Below are 16,261 nucleotides of genomic sequence, written 5' to 3' on the forward strand. Positions count from 1 at the left end.
TTTTTATAAATTGAAATCCACATGTAAAGTGTGGCGAATGAAGAGACGGGACGCAGCTTGATGCAAGCAAATGTCAATTTATTGTACAGAAGCACGAGTTTATATACACTTTCAGAAGCTGCGCGTTCTAAACAGATTGGTTCTTGAAGCTAAGCCTTGCATACTAGGCAATCCCCGATTGGTGGTTAACTACCATCGATTAACAGCAAGGTGTTACCTTTCCTTGGCGCCATCCCTCCCCCACTCCCCTGTGCTCTGTATCATGTTGATTGTTGTCTAGACAAGCTCGAGCACATTCCCCTCAGCTAACTGATTGCCACGCATGGTCCTAGTTTCCAGCCCGCTCCTGCATTAAAGGTTTTAAACACAAGGCGGCCTTAAGTAAAAAACCAGAAACTGAGGTTGCTAAGTGCCAATGTGGTAGCTGAGATATATGAGTAGTTAAACTACCTAGTTTAGTAGACATGCCACCAGCATTGAAGTAGGAAAGTCAGTCACCGTTCTCTCTATTAAATGGCTACCTTTGGGTGAATTTAAATACTTCAGCCAAAGATGTTTTCATCTTTTGTCTAAAGCAAACTAGGAAAAATACGTATCAGTGCTTGAACCAAGTCCTGAATTTCTTCCTGCATAGGCTTTGGAGAACTCTATCTAGGCCAGCCATGCAGGGTTTTATCCTCAATTTCCTAAAAATCTACTTAAATGCCTCTGGGACAAGAAGAATAACTTAGACCACCTCAGTCTACCAATAAAAAAAACCCACCTGATTTCTGCGACTTTAGTTTTCAGTACTCTACTAATTGGGAAGTAACATGCCTGCTCACAGCATGCCCTGGATTGCAGGGACACAGAGCTCTGCACAAGACTGCAGCTAACTGGGACAGGTTTGCTGTATTACCACTTTCCAGAGACGGAACCACCACCAGTGTGTTCTTCGGCTGCTGCTCTACTCTCTAGCTGCTGGTGCCTCAGTGCCAGCTGCACTCTCTCATCCCTTGCTGTTACCACATGATAGTTCTTATGGCTGTGCCCATACCATGCAAATACGCTGCCGTGCCAGGTACCCTGAACTATTTCCTTTAGAGTTTTGGATTCCAGGAACTTCTCTGTAAAGGGCCAGTTGCTTAAAACTGAAGCAGTTATGTTAGAGCCACAATTTAAAAACTGGTTTAATATGTAAAAAAATAAAGTAACAAAAATAAGTACAAAGTGCTATTATTTATCAATCTCACCCCCCATCCTGAGGCGATGTCAATGAAATAAAATTTGCTAGGGCTACAGTTTTTTCAGAGGCTTTCTTTTCAGTAGATAAAAATCTTCTGAAAGTGGTATATGCATTTTTAAAACATTCAAAAGAACGCTCAGAGAAATTAAAAGAACCATAATTACATTTATAGGCATACAGAGATTTGGCTTTGCTTGCACATGTTTTGATGTTTTTGCAGCTGAATCATATTAAAGAGTTGATAAAAAAAAAAAGGCCCAGCAAACACAGAATTCTTTCTTCAGCTTTGTTTGACTTCTGAAGAAACTACACAGACTTGTGCAATATCATCATACTCGTATGTTCTCTTCAAAAATGTGTCTGTAAGTCTTAAGCCAGAGACACTCTAGAAAGGGAAAATATTTAGGAGATGTTAATAGAAATAATTACTAAGTTTATAAACCAGCTATTTTATAACAGAATTATGCTATAAAGACTTACTTGTAGTCCCTGCACTAAAGACAACAATGTAAGTGCAAGATGGAGGGATGAACTTGGGTGCAGCTTTCCAAGTTGCCTTCCTGAAACTCCACACCAGTGGATGGAATTAGTATTGCACATTTCTAAAACCAGATCCATAGTTCTTTCACTGCTAGAGGAAATTGAAAAACAAGAATAAACCTGTGGACTTTTTTTAAGCACTCAAAGACTGCAGACATATAAAAGCTTGATTACCGTATTATTCAGGTTATTACTGATCAACCATTTATAAATTACAAGGCAGCAAGCAAAATTTACTATGATGTGCAGCAATGCAGTTGCATATAGCTTTGTCCAACACAAGCATCCTATCATGGGCTTAGCAGTACTGCATAGCTTAAATATCACTCACGTTTTGGATGGAGTACAAGATTCTAATGAGAAGTATCTGCAGCCCAGATGCATGCTTTAGTCCCTGGCTAGCTTTAACTTCTATTTAGAATTACTTTACTTAAATGTCACTCTTGCAACCCTTTTATAAAGGGCTACTGTAGATCCTAGTGTAAACACAAATCAAGTCAAAACATTGATAAAACACATACAAAAGACTATGGAGACAATGTTTAGCAGGCATTCTAGCAGTGGTGCAGAACCAGCAGTAAAATCAGACTGGATACAAATATAATTTATTCTGATAAAGTCACTTGTAGTTAAAAAATCCTATATAGGCACTCATTTTGCTATTAGATTAACTAAGAAGAACTAAGATGATTTGCGATTTAAGTATGGGGTGCAATCTTAAATGATACTGCTGCCAGTTCCACGGAATTCTACTACAGACTTATGGCAATCTCCTAGTTCAAATAGTATTAAAAAAAACCCAACCACAACCTTCCATCATGATCTGTTTTCTTTGGGTTTTTGAAAATCACTGTAATCCAAAAGATGCGTTTCAAGTAGTTTCATGTTGCTACAACTCATAATAAAAGACCAGCCTTGAGTTGTTTCTGGAGAAAGTATTGAAAAGCGAAACAAAGACAGCCACAACTTACCTATTCAGGAAAACCCACAAGAATAACATGACATCATTACCTGCAGTTTGTTATTTTACATGTAATGTTGAAAGGTTCTTCCAAATTTACAGTGTCTGGTATTGTCTCCAAAGAAAGCCTTACATCGCCATAACCAGGAGCCTGAGAAGGTACAAGAATGTGTATTCTCAGATGCTGGACAGTAAAGTTTTCACTACTTACATCTTCATTTTCTGCAACAAGCTTAGAGTAAGATGACTCTGAAGAAAGAAGTTTGACTTTTCATGCTTTTGATTTGTATCCAAATCACAGCACTTCTCCACCCACTACCAATGACCACCTTCTTGACAGGTTTAACAATTCATTAGACGTGGATGATCTTTATTATTAGGTTTTTCAGATAGTTCACATCCTTAAAGCTTGAATATCCCCACAGAATTCCTGAGAAGATGAACTTTAATTCTAAGATCTGTTAGGCAGGTAACAGATACACTATGGACAACATAAGTTGGTGGGGGTTTTTAAATTTTTTTCATGAAAAAAAGTTCATAATTGTCCTGGATAAACCCAACACTATTCCACATCCTATGAATTAAAGAGATTGCTCATTCTCTTTGCCATTTCAATCCTCCAAGCCTCTGCCAAAAAAATAATTGCCACAAATTAGAAAGGCACATGGTTTGAACACTTGCCAGCTATCCAATTCTGTCAAGAGCCAAACACATTTCATATGGTCTATTAATATGACAAACCTATGACAAATACCCTGGTTACTACTAACCAGGGTTGATACAAGATGGTAACCTGCAGATAAACAGCTTTAGATTTTAAATCCCCCACAAATGACAAATCATAAGGGAAAAAAAAGAAGCGAAAAGATCGCCTGGCCTGACAAGGCTTACTTGTGACACACATTCCAATACTGCTGATAAAAGGATGCTGTAGTTACATTTACAGCTTCATTAAAAATATATTCCCAAAGAGGTCCAGAAAGCCAGTGACCAACAGGCTGGGAAGAGGTTTTAGTCATACATGGTTCGTTACAGACTAAAGAAAGATGACCTGTAGAAAGCAAATTAAATAGGACATCAGAGTGAGCAAAAATGTCAAACTGATGGCGACTTCTGAGCAATCAAGCAACATCAGTTTGGAACCCTTCAAGAAAAAGTAGTAATTATCCCGCACTGGAAAAAGGCACACGTTTTCATCTGGATTAGGTAAGAGGAAGGAACCTACTGGATAAATTATAACTACTTCCCTAAACAACAGGTAGTCTGCCATAACATTAGACTCTTCTTTTTAATAGAGATACATTAAGGAAAAAAAAACCCCCACAAGCCCAAACAAGAAAAGCAGTGTTTTATAGAATAAACTTGGCCACAATTGATCAAATCAAGACAGGATCAGAGCAGGTGAGAAGGCCCAAACCAGTCCATACCTGTTGGCCTTAATGATACACCTACAAGAACTGATGGCTAGAGGTAAAGGCCTTACGGTAACACCAAAAGAAGGAGCATAGTTTTCATCCAAAAATGAGACAATTGCTCAGAGTATGGAATCAACTTGCTTGTGCTACTCAAGAGCAGCATTCTTTAAACGGACTGGTTCTAGTCTAGTCCTGGATTGCATGCCCATGAGCAGGTGGAGACCCTTGGCATACTGTGGACATGCATCTGTCTGGTTTAATGTTACCCAGAAGCAGGAGCGGGCTGGAAACTAGGACCATGCGTGGCAATCAGTTAGCTGAGGGGAATGTGCTCGAGCTTGTCTAGACAACAATTAACATGATACAGAGCACAGGGGAGTGGGGGAGGGATGGCGCCAAGGAAAGGTAACACCTTGCTGTTAATTGATGGTAGTTAACCACCAATCGGGGATTGCCTAGTATGCAAGGCTTAGCTTCAAGAACCAATCTGTTTAAAACGCGCAGCTTCTGAAAGTGTATATAAACTCGTGCTGCTGTACAATAAATTGACATTTGCTTGCATCAAGCTGCGTCCCGTCTATTCATTCGCCGCACCCAGAAAAAATGTAGTTGTGAATTCCAAGACCACTCCACAAAAAAAGCCCCAAAATTATGGTAAGTGGGGGAGATCCACGATACTTGTTTCAAAAGTGCACTCCTAATGTGAACCGAAACAATGGGGGGTGGGGGCGGGTTGGGGAGGGACACAGCACAGGTAAAGTTCTGAGCCTGTGGGGAAAAGGGTGGTTATAGGGCTAGTAAATGGATTAGGAGGAAGGTGAAAGCAGCCTAGAAATGAAATAATCTGACAGCACTTAAAAGATGAGGGGAAGATGAGAGCAAGTTGCACTGCATTTCAAAGGGGAACAAACCCCCAAACCTGTTTGCTGCTTTTGATATGGAGGAATAATGTGAAATGGGGATAATGGACATGGATTGTGATTGTATGTGTCTGCTTAAGGAATGTGGGTATGGTGACTAGTCATGGGTGCGGTGACAACTACAGTTTTGAGGAGACGCCTGCCCCTCTTCCTCTAACAAAGGGGGAGACAGAGAGATGCCTGCCCTTCTTCCTCTAACAAAGGGGCGATTTAAAAGAGAATAAGAAAAGATGAGAGACATTCAAATGCTATCTAGAGGGAGGGAGTGCTAAGTCTCCTTGCTGGAAAAGATTGGGTGGTCACAATCGCCTGAAGAAGATCGGGTGGTCACAAGGACATGAATCACCTGAAGAAGATCGGATGGTCACAAGAACATGAATCACCTACAAACCTGCAAGACCACCACATTCCAGGAAACGGACTGATAAGCTAATTAACATACGAAGCAGGGTTTAGGTAACGAATATGTATAGGCGTTAATTGAATATTCATTTGTTCATTGTATAAATGTGAGATGGTTCGTCACTTCGGGCATGCACGCTTGTGGAGGAGCGATCCCCCGAGCATCTGTGTGCAATAAACATACCTACTTTATAACTTTCGAGTTACAGAGTCTAATTCCGCACGTCAGTTTGGCGAGCCAGGCAGGAGGATTTCTGCTCGGCTGAGGGACCAGCTGCGGAGCGGACGCTCCTAGGCGCGCCCCGGGAGATCTCCTCGGAGGAGCCTCCTCTTCTCAGCTGTTCACCCGGGAGCAGAAAAGAAACCCCTGGATCCACGGGTAAAACGGTATGTTTAGAAACGGGGCGGCTGGTGAGACGCACGGAGACGTCCGGCGCGCAGCGTAGTCCCCAGGAGGAAAGGTACCTTGGGAGGGGGTTTGCTGACCGAGGGGTGGCCGCTAGCGATACTGAGGGCAGATCGAGCAAACCCGAGGTTACTGCCATTCCTAAAAGCCCGGAGGCCTCGTGACGGAAAGCGGGGGGCGCGACGGAATAAGGCGGGATCTCACAGGAACAAGAGGGACCTCACAGCAAAAGTAAAAGGGAAACTTTGGCGTAGGAAAAAGAGGAAGCTAAAAACTTCCTCTAGGTTGTCTTAAGAATTGGGGAATTCCTGGAATGTAACAACTGAAATAGCGCTCTGTGTCTTGTTTGTTCTATGTGTTGTCTTGTTATATGTTCAAAACTCGGAGTTATGAAATGTATGTTGAAAAATATTAACATTCTGGTAATTTGTGGCAAATAGCGGAAAGCTTAACACTCTGCTTAAGACCAGGAAAAATTGGTTTTTGTTTGTTGTTTGTTTTTTGGCAATTGTTCATTGAAATGCATACTTTGTGAACTGTTACTGTTCCTAAGAGTTTGTACATAAGTGCACGGTACCGTATAACATACTGCTTGTGTGACTGCGGGCTGCCCGGAGAGTGTGAATGGTGTGATTGAGATGCGCATTTTGATTTTCCGTGTATAGCTTAATTATTTTGACTAAGTGTGAGTGCAAGAGTGCTTGAGACAGGCGTTTGAGTGCAAAACGAGTAAAAAGCTCTATCCGCGTTTCCAACCTTGGGTGGCTAAGGCGGCCGGAGAAAAACAAAGTAATTAAAATTGCAAAATGGGAAATGGAAGGAGTAAGCCCTGTGAAAAATCGCCTTTGGGTTGTATATTAAAACATTGGAGTGATATTGTAGGACAGGGTGGTACCGAAAATAGAAGGAAACTGGTTAAATATTGTAATCAGTGGTGGCCTTTGTATAAATTGGAGAGCGATGCGAAATGGCCTCAGGAGGGAGGAACGTTAGATTATAACACTCTCCTGCAATTAATGTTGTGTCTGAGAAAAGAAGGAAAATGGGACGAAGTATCGTATGCAGACATGTTCTTCGTCCTCCAGGACAAACCTGAGTGGCAAAAGGACTGTGGATTAGTACCCCCTCGGGATCCTATGGTACTAGCACTAGAAAGAGTGCGGGATTAACATCACCTGATCTTTGATTGTGGCTCTAGAAAAGGATAGGAAAAAACTGAGACCTAAACTAGAAAGATGTTCTTGTTGAAATTTTGTGTTAAAAAGCTCAGGTTGCGGTTCCTTCTGTGGAGCAACCAGAATGAAACACGTTGTAAGATATAAAAACTTGTACTGATGTATGTAAAACCTGAGGCATGCGTGTGTGTGTGAAGAATCAAAGACCCTGTGAAAGTGTGTAAGTGTTGGGGTGAGTTTGTACAAACCCCTGTACCCCCTCGAAGGTGCGACTGAATCATGCTGGGATGCATGGCAGGATGTTTTCTGTTTGCCTGCAACGGCATGATACGTAATAACAACAGACTTAAAGCAACAAGGAGCAGATTTGCATTCAGGGTCAGAAAGAGTTAAAACAGAAGTGCTGCTGCAGAGGCAGGCTTGTGTAACCTGCAGAGCAGGAAGAGCATCTCCTGCCCTGAACCCTTCTGCTGGTGAGGAGGAGGGGGTTGCTATTGCTGACAATTGAGCAGAAGAACCTGACAATGTCACCCCAATTGCTGCAGCATTTGCAGTACAACAGGACCGGTAACGGCTCTTCTAGGGCAGGGAATGGGTACGAGGTGGAATTTTAGTGAATACAAAACCAACTTACTTGTTAAACTTCAGTTAAAAAAAAAAAAAAAAAAGTTACATTTGTGGGAGCTGCTGGCCACCAGGAAAACATCCTGAAACCTTTAAAGTACAAACTAAAAAAAAAACAAATAAGAATGCCAAATTCACTAAAATCTTTGTTGGGATGAGATTTATTAGAACATCTAGACGTTTAAAGAAGGGGAAATGAAATTAAAAGTTAAATATGATCAAGTAATTGAAATATTGAGCTTATCTTTAATTCAGCAGAAAAGAGGACCTCCCTGAAGTAAGAGAAATTTTTAACCAGGTGTATCTGAAAATAAATTCCAGGAAAGGTGAAAAATGCTTTACCTGATACAGTAAAATGATAAGGGGGAGGCTTGCTCAGTTCAGATAAAAACAATATCCCTTGGTCAGCAAGGCTGTGGGGATATTGGCAGAAAAAGTGAAATAAAATACACTCTGTAGTAGTTCTACTAATGTAAATCTGTGTGTTTTGCCATGACAGTGACTTGTTATGGGATGTGCAGATGAAACTGCATTGACTTACAAGGAATAAGGTTGGTCAGGTGCCTCCTACCATAGTCAAGGGCAAGACTGGGTTGGCCTCTGTGTTTGCCACCAAGAAGAATCTTGAGCTCCGCTGTTGGCTGCAACCCAGCAGGCGTTGAGCGGTGGGAACAAATGCCATGCCAGACCTTGATGTGAGGCATGGCCCACTCTGAGGCACTGATTTGGAAATTGGAAACCGCCTGGCTGACCATGAGGCCAGACGAGTAACAGAGGAGGTAGGAAAGGAGGAATTAAGGATCCTTAATACCAGATGATAAAATCCAAACTGTAAGTACAGATCAAGAGCCAAACTATTCTAAAGAAAACTTAAAGGTAATTCAGGACATGAATTATAAAATAAAATTAAGTAAGTGGACTTATTTAAGGGATGGTTGTATAGTGGTACCATCCAATTTAATATGGACCACAGCCCTATTATTAATAAGACGCATTGGGGAGCTGATACTTTATATAAAAGTCTAAATCAGAAATTGAAAGGGCGAAACTTATATACTGTAATAAAACAGGTGACTCAGCAATGTGAAATGTGTTTACGCAATAATCCCAATACAGCAAATAAAATAAAACTAGGGAACATTAGCAGAGGGAATGTTCTAGGGCAACATTGGCAGATCGATTTCTCAGAACTTCCTAGAAAAGGGGGGTATCGATATTGGTACTAATGGATACCTTTTCAGGTTGGCCAGAAGCCTTCCCATGCAGAACTGCTTAAGCCCGGGAAGTGACCAAAATACTACTCCAAGAGATAATACCTAGGTTTGGAGTCCCAGCGGTAATGTCCTCGGATAGAGGACCACATTTTTGTGTCCAGAATAGTGCAACAGATCAGCCACCATCTAGGAATAGATTGGCAATTACATACCCCATACCGACCACAATCGAGTGGCCAGGTGGAAAAGATGAATCATCTAATCAAACAACAGATTGTCAAGTTAGGCCAAGAAACAAATCTAACTTGGCCCCAGTCTTTGCCATTAGCTCTTACACGAATTCGAACTAGACCGAGAGCAAAAGAGGGGCTTAGCCCATTTGAAATTTTATATGGACGACCCTATAGGGTACAAAAGGGGATGTCTTCACAGATTGGTGAAGAAACAATGACTTCCTATATGGTGGCACTAAACAAACAACTAATAAGAATTGAGAAGCATGTGATGGGAACACGCAGTAGGGGTCTGGATGGACCTGTTCACGATATACAACCAGGAGACTATGTATACGTTAAGTGTTTTGCAGATAAAACCCTGGAACCGCAGTGGACCGGACCTTTTCAAGTCCTACTCACCACCTACACTGCAATCAAGGTTGAGGGACAGAATTCTTGGATTCACCATACCCGGATTAAGAAAGCCCCTGCAACTTCGTGGAAAGTAACCCCAGTTAAAAAAGAACTGAAACTCAAATTTACTCGGACAAATGGGAACAATGTGGGTGGCAAGTAAGTGAACCTGAGCGGTTGTGGATGCACCATATGGGAAGGGCACCACAACAAACAATATAGAACAAAAGAGTCGGGGACTGAGCCAGTGGCCAGTCTTGCCCAACTTGTTATCAGTAAGCCCCAACTCAAACAAAGATATTTTTGATCAAAACAGATTTTATATGTATATATGAGGAACGTTTAGATTCTTAAAATGATCAATAGTGGGTTTAAACCATTTGTGGTTTTTTGTACCCACTCTCTTGCCTACAACCAAGAGCCTGATAACTGGCCTTGGAATCATGCCCAGAAAAAACACACTGGAATAATGGGAAAGGTGGACTCAAAGACGAAACTAGCTATGGTGGTTTTTTCTGAAAGTGAGGTGTACCAAAGGAATCAATGGGATCAGGAGGATGTACACAAAGTCGACCGATTATGGGGAAAATTAGGAGATAGGATAAAAGTAGGGTGTCAAACATATAATGAAAAGGATAACACCAAGATTTCGGGAGACACCCAGATTAACGTCAGAAAGGTAGATAAGGAATTTACCCTTCTAAATACAACCATGTGCTTTAATTCACGGGAATGTTGGCACAATTTTACCTTAACCGAGCCCATCTTTATAATATGCCTAGGAAAGGAATCCCCAAGAACAGCTCTGACTTGTAAGATCAAAATAACAATCATGCTAACCACTGTTCCTACCACCACCACAGTTACAACAACCCCATTAACGCTTGATCTTAAATTAACTAAACCAGATCCAAAAATTTATACAATTGGACCATATGTAATCAGAAATACAGGTCAGCAACAAATGTTGTTTAACCCAGAATGGTCTCTTAAAAGAACAGAGTTAAAAATACAAGTCAATGTTTCTGATGTTAAGCCATCCTGTTCCCCCTTCTTACGAACCTCTTATGAGGGATGGACACTTGGTTAAGAAAAAGGGGAAATATTTATCGAAACAGAATAGTGAGAGATGTAACTGGAATGTTGGGAACAGGACTCGGAGTATTAAATTCCATAGACTCAGAGGTGATAATGAATAAACTAGCTGCCACCACGGCCGATCTATCAAAACTACAACAACCACTAAAATCTTCATTATTGGCATTAGGGGCACATCAATGGTTGATATCGAAGGTACTCCCCAGGTGGGAACAAATAAACATGGAAGATCATCAACTCATCACTAAGGCGTTAGGTGGTTTACAGGATGACGTCGCCCTGGCTCTAAGTTGCATCCAAGCCCAAATGTGGATGCAATCAATAGCTGCATCCATAATAAGAGAAGGAGAGGAAGGCATATTTCCTACAGAAATTCGAAAGATGGTTTGGGACAGTGCTACGGAGGTAGAAAGAAAACTCCAGTCATGGTGGAATATGGTGAACTTTACCTATGACCCCAACACACACACCATCACAGCTTTTGTGTTAACCATACATAATGCAGTAATAATTACCATACACCCCATTGTAGCCCTTGGAATTAACCATAATGGGGTGCTCCTATACCCTTTTGAACATAGAACATGGGCCAGAAAGACAGGCGACAAGTGGCAAACAGTAGATTTAGAATCTTGTATTATGCGAGAACAGCAGGGCTTCCTCTGTGAAAGCAATACTATAATGGCTCAGGATACTTGTTTAGATACAGATCAGAAAATATGTCATTCCGAGGCCTGACCAAATGCAAACTTGAAAACAGTAATTATATATGCAGGGAAGGGATGTGCGTGTTTGAGAACTAAGTGTAACACAATAACCATAGATGGGGAGGTAAAGGAGACTGCACAGTATTCAAATTATTGTATTTGTAATTTTACTACTATCACAGGATGTGATTTTAGTTACTCAGCCCCAGTAGTGTCTCATCAATTCTTAAAATCCAATTTTACCCTATCACAGATAATAATTCCTGCCCCCATAGGACTAAATATAAGCAGTATAAAAGAACTATTAAAACATGCAGATTTACAACGTATACTGGAAGAAACCAAAGAAAAGGGACATGAAACTCTTCTTATGATCCATCATGATGTAGAGGGGATCAAGAAAGTTTTAAAAAAGGTAGAACAGGATGGAAACCATAATTGGTGGGATACTCTCTTTGGCTGGTCACCCTCTGCAACAGGAATTCTTAACACTATGGTACACCCCATTGTGATCTTATTGATCAGTTTAGGAATTTCCTTAATACTAACCATTATGTTATATTTGTGGGTTTGGAGAATGTTTAAAAGGGTAACACTTATGTATGATGCTTTATATCATTCGGGAAGGCTGCTTAAGAATTTACTTAGTTTAATAGAAAAGGGGGGATTGATATGGAGGAATAATGTGAAATGGGGATAATGGACATGGATTGTGATTGTATGTGTCTGCTTAAGGAATGTGGGTATGGTGACTAGTCATGGGTGCGGTGACAACTACAGTTTTGAGGAGACGCCTGCCCCTCTTCCTCTAACAAAGGGGAGACGGAGAGATGCCTGCCCTTCTTTCTCTAACAAAGGGGAGACGCCTGCCCTTCTTCCTCTAACAAAGGGGCGATTTAAAAGAGAATAAGAAAAGATGAGAGACATTCAAATGCTATCTAGAGGGAGGGAGTGCTAAGTCTCCTTGCTGGAAAAGATTGGGTGGTCACAATCGCCTGAAGAAGATCCGGTGGTCACAAGGACATGAATCGCCTGAAGAAGATCGGGTGGTCACAAGGACATGAATCACCTACAAACCTGCAAGACCACCACATTCCAGGAAACGGACTGATAAGCTAATTAACATACGAAGCAGGGTTTAGGTAACGAATATGTATAGGCGTTAATTGAATATTCATTTGTTCATTGTATAAATGTGAGATGGTTCGTCACTTCGGGTATGCACGCTTGTGGAGGAGCGATCCCCCGTGCATCTGCGTGCAATAAACATACCTACTTTATAACTTTCGAGTTATAGAGTCTAATTCCGCACGTCACTTTTCCAAAGACATCTGTCTTTGATCACAAAATAACTCATGTTTCTCTGTTAATCACTAGCACAAAACAATGATGGATGACTGAAATTCTGGAGTGTGGTGTGTTTATCACCACTGTGTTTCAAATGCAATTCTCAAAGGCTCAACAACAAGGGATGCAGAGTGACAGAATAATCATTTATGGAGGCAGAAAAAGATAGCTGTTTTTAAAGAGATATTTTAGGAAAGTTGAAAATAATGAGAAAGTTGAAAATAATGAGAAAGTTGAAAATAATGAGAAAGTTGAAAATAATGAGAAAGTTGAAAATAATGAGAAAGTTGAAAATAATGAGAAAGTTGAAAATAATGAGAAAGTTGAAAATAATGAGAAAGTTGAAAATAATGAGAAAGTTGAAAATAATGAGAAAGTTGAAAATAATGAGAAAGTTGAAAATAATGAGAAAGTTGAAAATAATGAGAAAGTTGAAAATAATGAGAAAGTTGAAAATAATGAGAAAGTTGAAAATAATGAGAAAGTTGAAAATAATGAGAAAGTTGAAAATAATGAGAAAGTTGAAAATAATGAGAAAGTTGAAAATAATGAGAAAGTTGAAAATAATGAGAAAGTTGAAAATAATGAGAAAGTTGAAAATAATGAGAAAGTTGAAAATAATGAGAAAGTTGAAAATAATGAGAAAGTTGAAAATAATGAGAAAGTTGAAAATAATGAGAAAGTTGAAAATAATGAGAAAGTTGAAAATAATGAGAAAGTTGAAAATAATGAGAAAGTTGAAAATAATGAGAAAGTTGAAAATAATGAGAAAGTTGAAAATAATGAGAAAGTTGAAAATAATGAGAAAGTTGAAAATAATGAGAAAGTTGAAAATAATGAGAAAGTTGAAAATAATGAGAAAGTTGAAAATAATGAGAAAGTTGAAAATAATGAGAAAGTTGAAAATAATGAGAAAGTTGAAAATGAGAAAGTTGAAAATGAGAAAGTTGAAAATGAGAAAGTTGAAAATGAGAAAGTTGAAAATGAGAAAGTTGAAAATGAGAAAGTTGAAAATGAGAAAGTTGAAAATGAGAAAGTTGAAAATGAGAAAGTTTATTAGTTAAAAAGCAAGCTAAAACTTTCAAAGTAACAGGAGTAACTATGTTTAGAAAAAAGGGCAATTTCTGATTTGATGGGGTTATACAGATACTTAACACCTCAATTAAAAACAAAGAGAAGTTTTAGTGACTTAGCTGTGAATCTCCAGGATCCAAGTTTGCTTGCCTAGTTCCACATCATCGTGATTTCCCTACAGGATTGCTCTAATTTACTAGGGGATGGGGGCAGGGGGAGAGACAGAAACCCAATTAAGAAGCTTTGTAAACTCAGGTTAAGATTCACTTGTTAAAAGCTTTTTTTTTTTTCCTTCTCTCCCATATTACAGCACCCTCAATTCAAAAGATGCAAGCCAAGTTTAGGCATTAGACTGGCTGTGCAGCTGACTTAAGCAAGCCAGTAATTACAACTTAAAATTCATGAAGAACTTTTAAATCAACTGGAATAGAATATATTCCATCAGAACTGTGGACATAAAAGATAAATAGTATTACCCTGTACATAACATGTTATTCAAAGCTAAAATGTCTGTATGGATTAGGGAGCAGACTTCTGTCTCAACAGCTGGCATGAGTTCTTTTGTCAGTACATTCCAGTTTGTTGCCGAATGCCATCCAAGAAGTTAATTTTATTTTAACCAGCATATTTTGCTACATAGGTTACTTGATTCTGGCAATTCAAGTGCACAACCTATTAAGTTATGTTGTTCAGTGCAGTGAAAAAAGAACGGCATGTTATGTGCCAGAAAACAATCCTCAAGAAAACAAAAAATGTTGCCATTCACATGACCAAAAGGAACAAGAATGCTTTTGTTCAGTGACAGTCCCTCAGAATAAAGGCTTGTGTCGTGTCGTCGCCCTCTCCCCTTCACTGGCCAAAGTTACTTAGTAACTTTTCAAATACATATAGAAATATTAATTCAGAATGAGGTCCAGAGAGTTAAGCAGCTTGTGCTTTTCCTTCAAGTCATGATGAACTGGTCACTGAGTTGCCTCAAAAATTGATGCTGAAGTTAAACTTACCATCCGTTGGAGCTGGCTAGTTTGCAGCCTTCCTCGTTCACCCAAGTTAGTCTTCCAAACAATGTCTAGTTTACCAATCACTGTTACACCTTTTATTACTCCAGCTTTCTCTGCAAATTCTTGCTTTGGTTTTAGGCAGTATAAGTATTGGCGTGTATCCATAGGTTGTAAATAGGTCCTTGAGCCAAAAGTAGACTCACTAAAAGAAAAAATACACATTAGGTCTAAATTTTAAGTTATTTTTAAGAAGACTTCAGAATCCCACCTTTTTTCCCCATCCCTCACCAGTCTTCACCACATGTATTTTATTCATAGAAAAACAAGTAGAATTTTTTTGTGTTTTCGCAACAGAAAACGATTCTGGAATTTATGTAGCATCAAGAACCAAGGGGAGAAAACCTAAAATGATTCATCCAAGCCAGAAGGAACTGAAATGGTAATCCACTTTCCCATACTTTAATTTATTATCTGGCATCTTAAGTGTTCCTAGTCATTTTACTTCTGCTATTTCGTTTCCTCCCAGTAAATCTCACTGTCACGAGCCTAAGATTCCCATTCAAGGCAAGAACCATTACAGCAGATGTATACACTCTGTAGGAACATATGCTGCACTACATCGTTGGGTGAACCCTTAGACATGCAAGGAGAAGACAGGACTTTCACTTCAGCCCCCACTGCAGAAGCACCCAAACATCACCTGCTCCAAAAACCCAAGCAACTGCAAAGCTCAAACAGTTCGATGACAGTTGGTGTTTTAGTAATTAACAAAACATGTAATTTATTTCAGCATGACACACTTTTATATTCTAAGACCCTGTAAGGGCATTCCACTGTATCACCTTGATTGCTGCCTTGCTAGATGTTGATTAGAATAACTGAAGACAGTTACCAGTCTACTAGAAGGAAGCAAGGACAATTCAGATGAGTCCTGTAAGGCTGAATACGTATAGACAGGTAAGTCAGAACCAGACGTGAGGTAAGTTTTATATAGGAGATGCTGAAGAAGTAGCATGCTATCATGTTACCCTGTCATCCATGTTGCAAATTATTTGAGGATTAAGCTGGGGATTTCTCTACCAGCTAGAATTACAAAGTTTTAAGAACAGTTTCTATAAAAAGAAAACTGTATCAGCTTTTCCAGCTGAACACATAATAGGAATTTGATCTTATTAATCAAAGAAGTACAAGCCTTCCATTACAGCCAACTCACTAACTGTAATCCTTATATCTCATGAAATTTTATGAGTTTCAAAGTCAAGTATCCTGAATCTGAACATACCTTTCCCCAGCTGTGTCAACTGTGTTCAGTTCTGCAACATTGTACATCATAGATGGCTCTAAAGAAACCTTCTCCATGAACATGGGAGAGGTAGTGATATTCTGAATCTGAGCTTCCAGAAACACTTCATCTGTCTGGAAAAAAAAAAAAAAAACCAAACCAAAATTGCAACTTCATGAGAACATGATTAGTGTTATTAAGAAAGTAGACAGTCCTATTGTTAAAAGTCACATGTGTTTAG

The 16,261-nt window shown here is 39.6% G+C and overlaps 1 protein-coding gene across 4 annotated transcripts in view; it reads right to left on the reverse strand.

Annotated features, from left to right (window-relative positions):
* Positions 1 to 61: 61 nt before the first annotated feature.
* Positions 62 to 16,261, reverse strand: part of LOC130142443 (trafficking protein particle complex subunit 13) — a 35,556-nt gene continuing 19,356 nt past the window's right edge. For 2 of the 4 annotated variants that reach the window (XM_056324388.1, XM_056324386.1), the window contains 5 exons: positions 16,021 to 16,154; positions 14,742 to 14,940; positions 2,777 to 2,877; positions 1,706 to 1,853; positions 62 to 1,610 (listed from right to left, as the gene is read on the reverse strand). In XM_056324388.1, coding sequence (XP_056180363.1) covers positions 1,506 to 1,610; positions 1,706 to 1,853; positions 2,777 to 2,877; positions 14,742 to 14,940; positions 16,021 to 16,154 — 687 coding nt within the window. In that variant the 3' untranslated portion in view covers positions 62 to 1,505. Of the gene's footprint in view, positions 1,611 to 1,705; positions 1,857 to 2,776; positions 2,878 to 14,741; positions 14,941 to 16,020; positions 16,155 to 16,261 lie in introns of all 4 variants that reach the window. The other 2 variants (XM_056324387.1, XM_056324385.1) reach the window with 1 other exon arrangement.

This window comes from Falco biarmicus, chromosome Z, assembly GCF_023638135.1.
Source record: "Falco biarmicus isolate bFalBia1 chromosome Z, bFalBia1.pri, whole genome shotgun sequence".
In the NCBI taxonomy this organism is placed as follows: domain Eukaryota; kingdom Metazoa; phylum Chordata; class Aves; order Falconiformes; family Falconidae; genus Falco; species Falco biarmicus.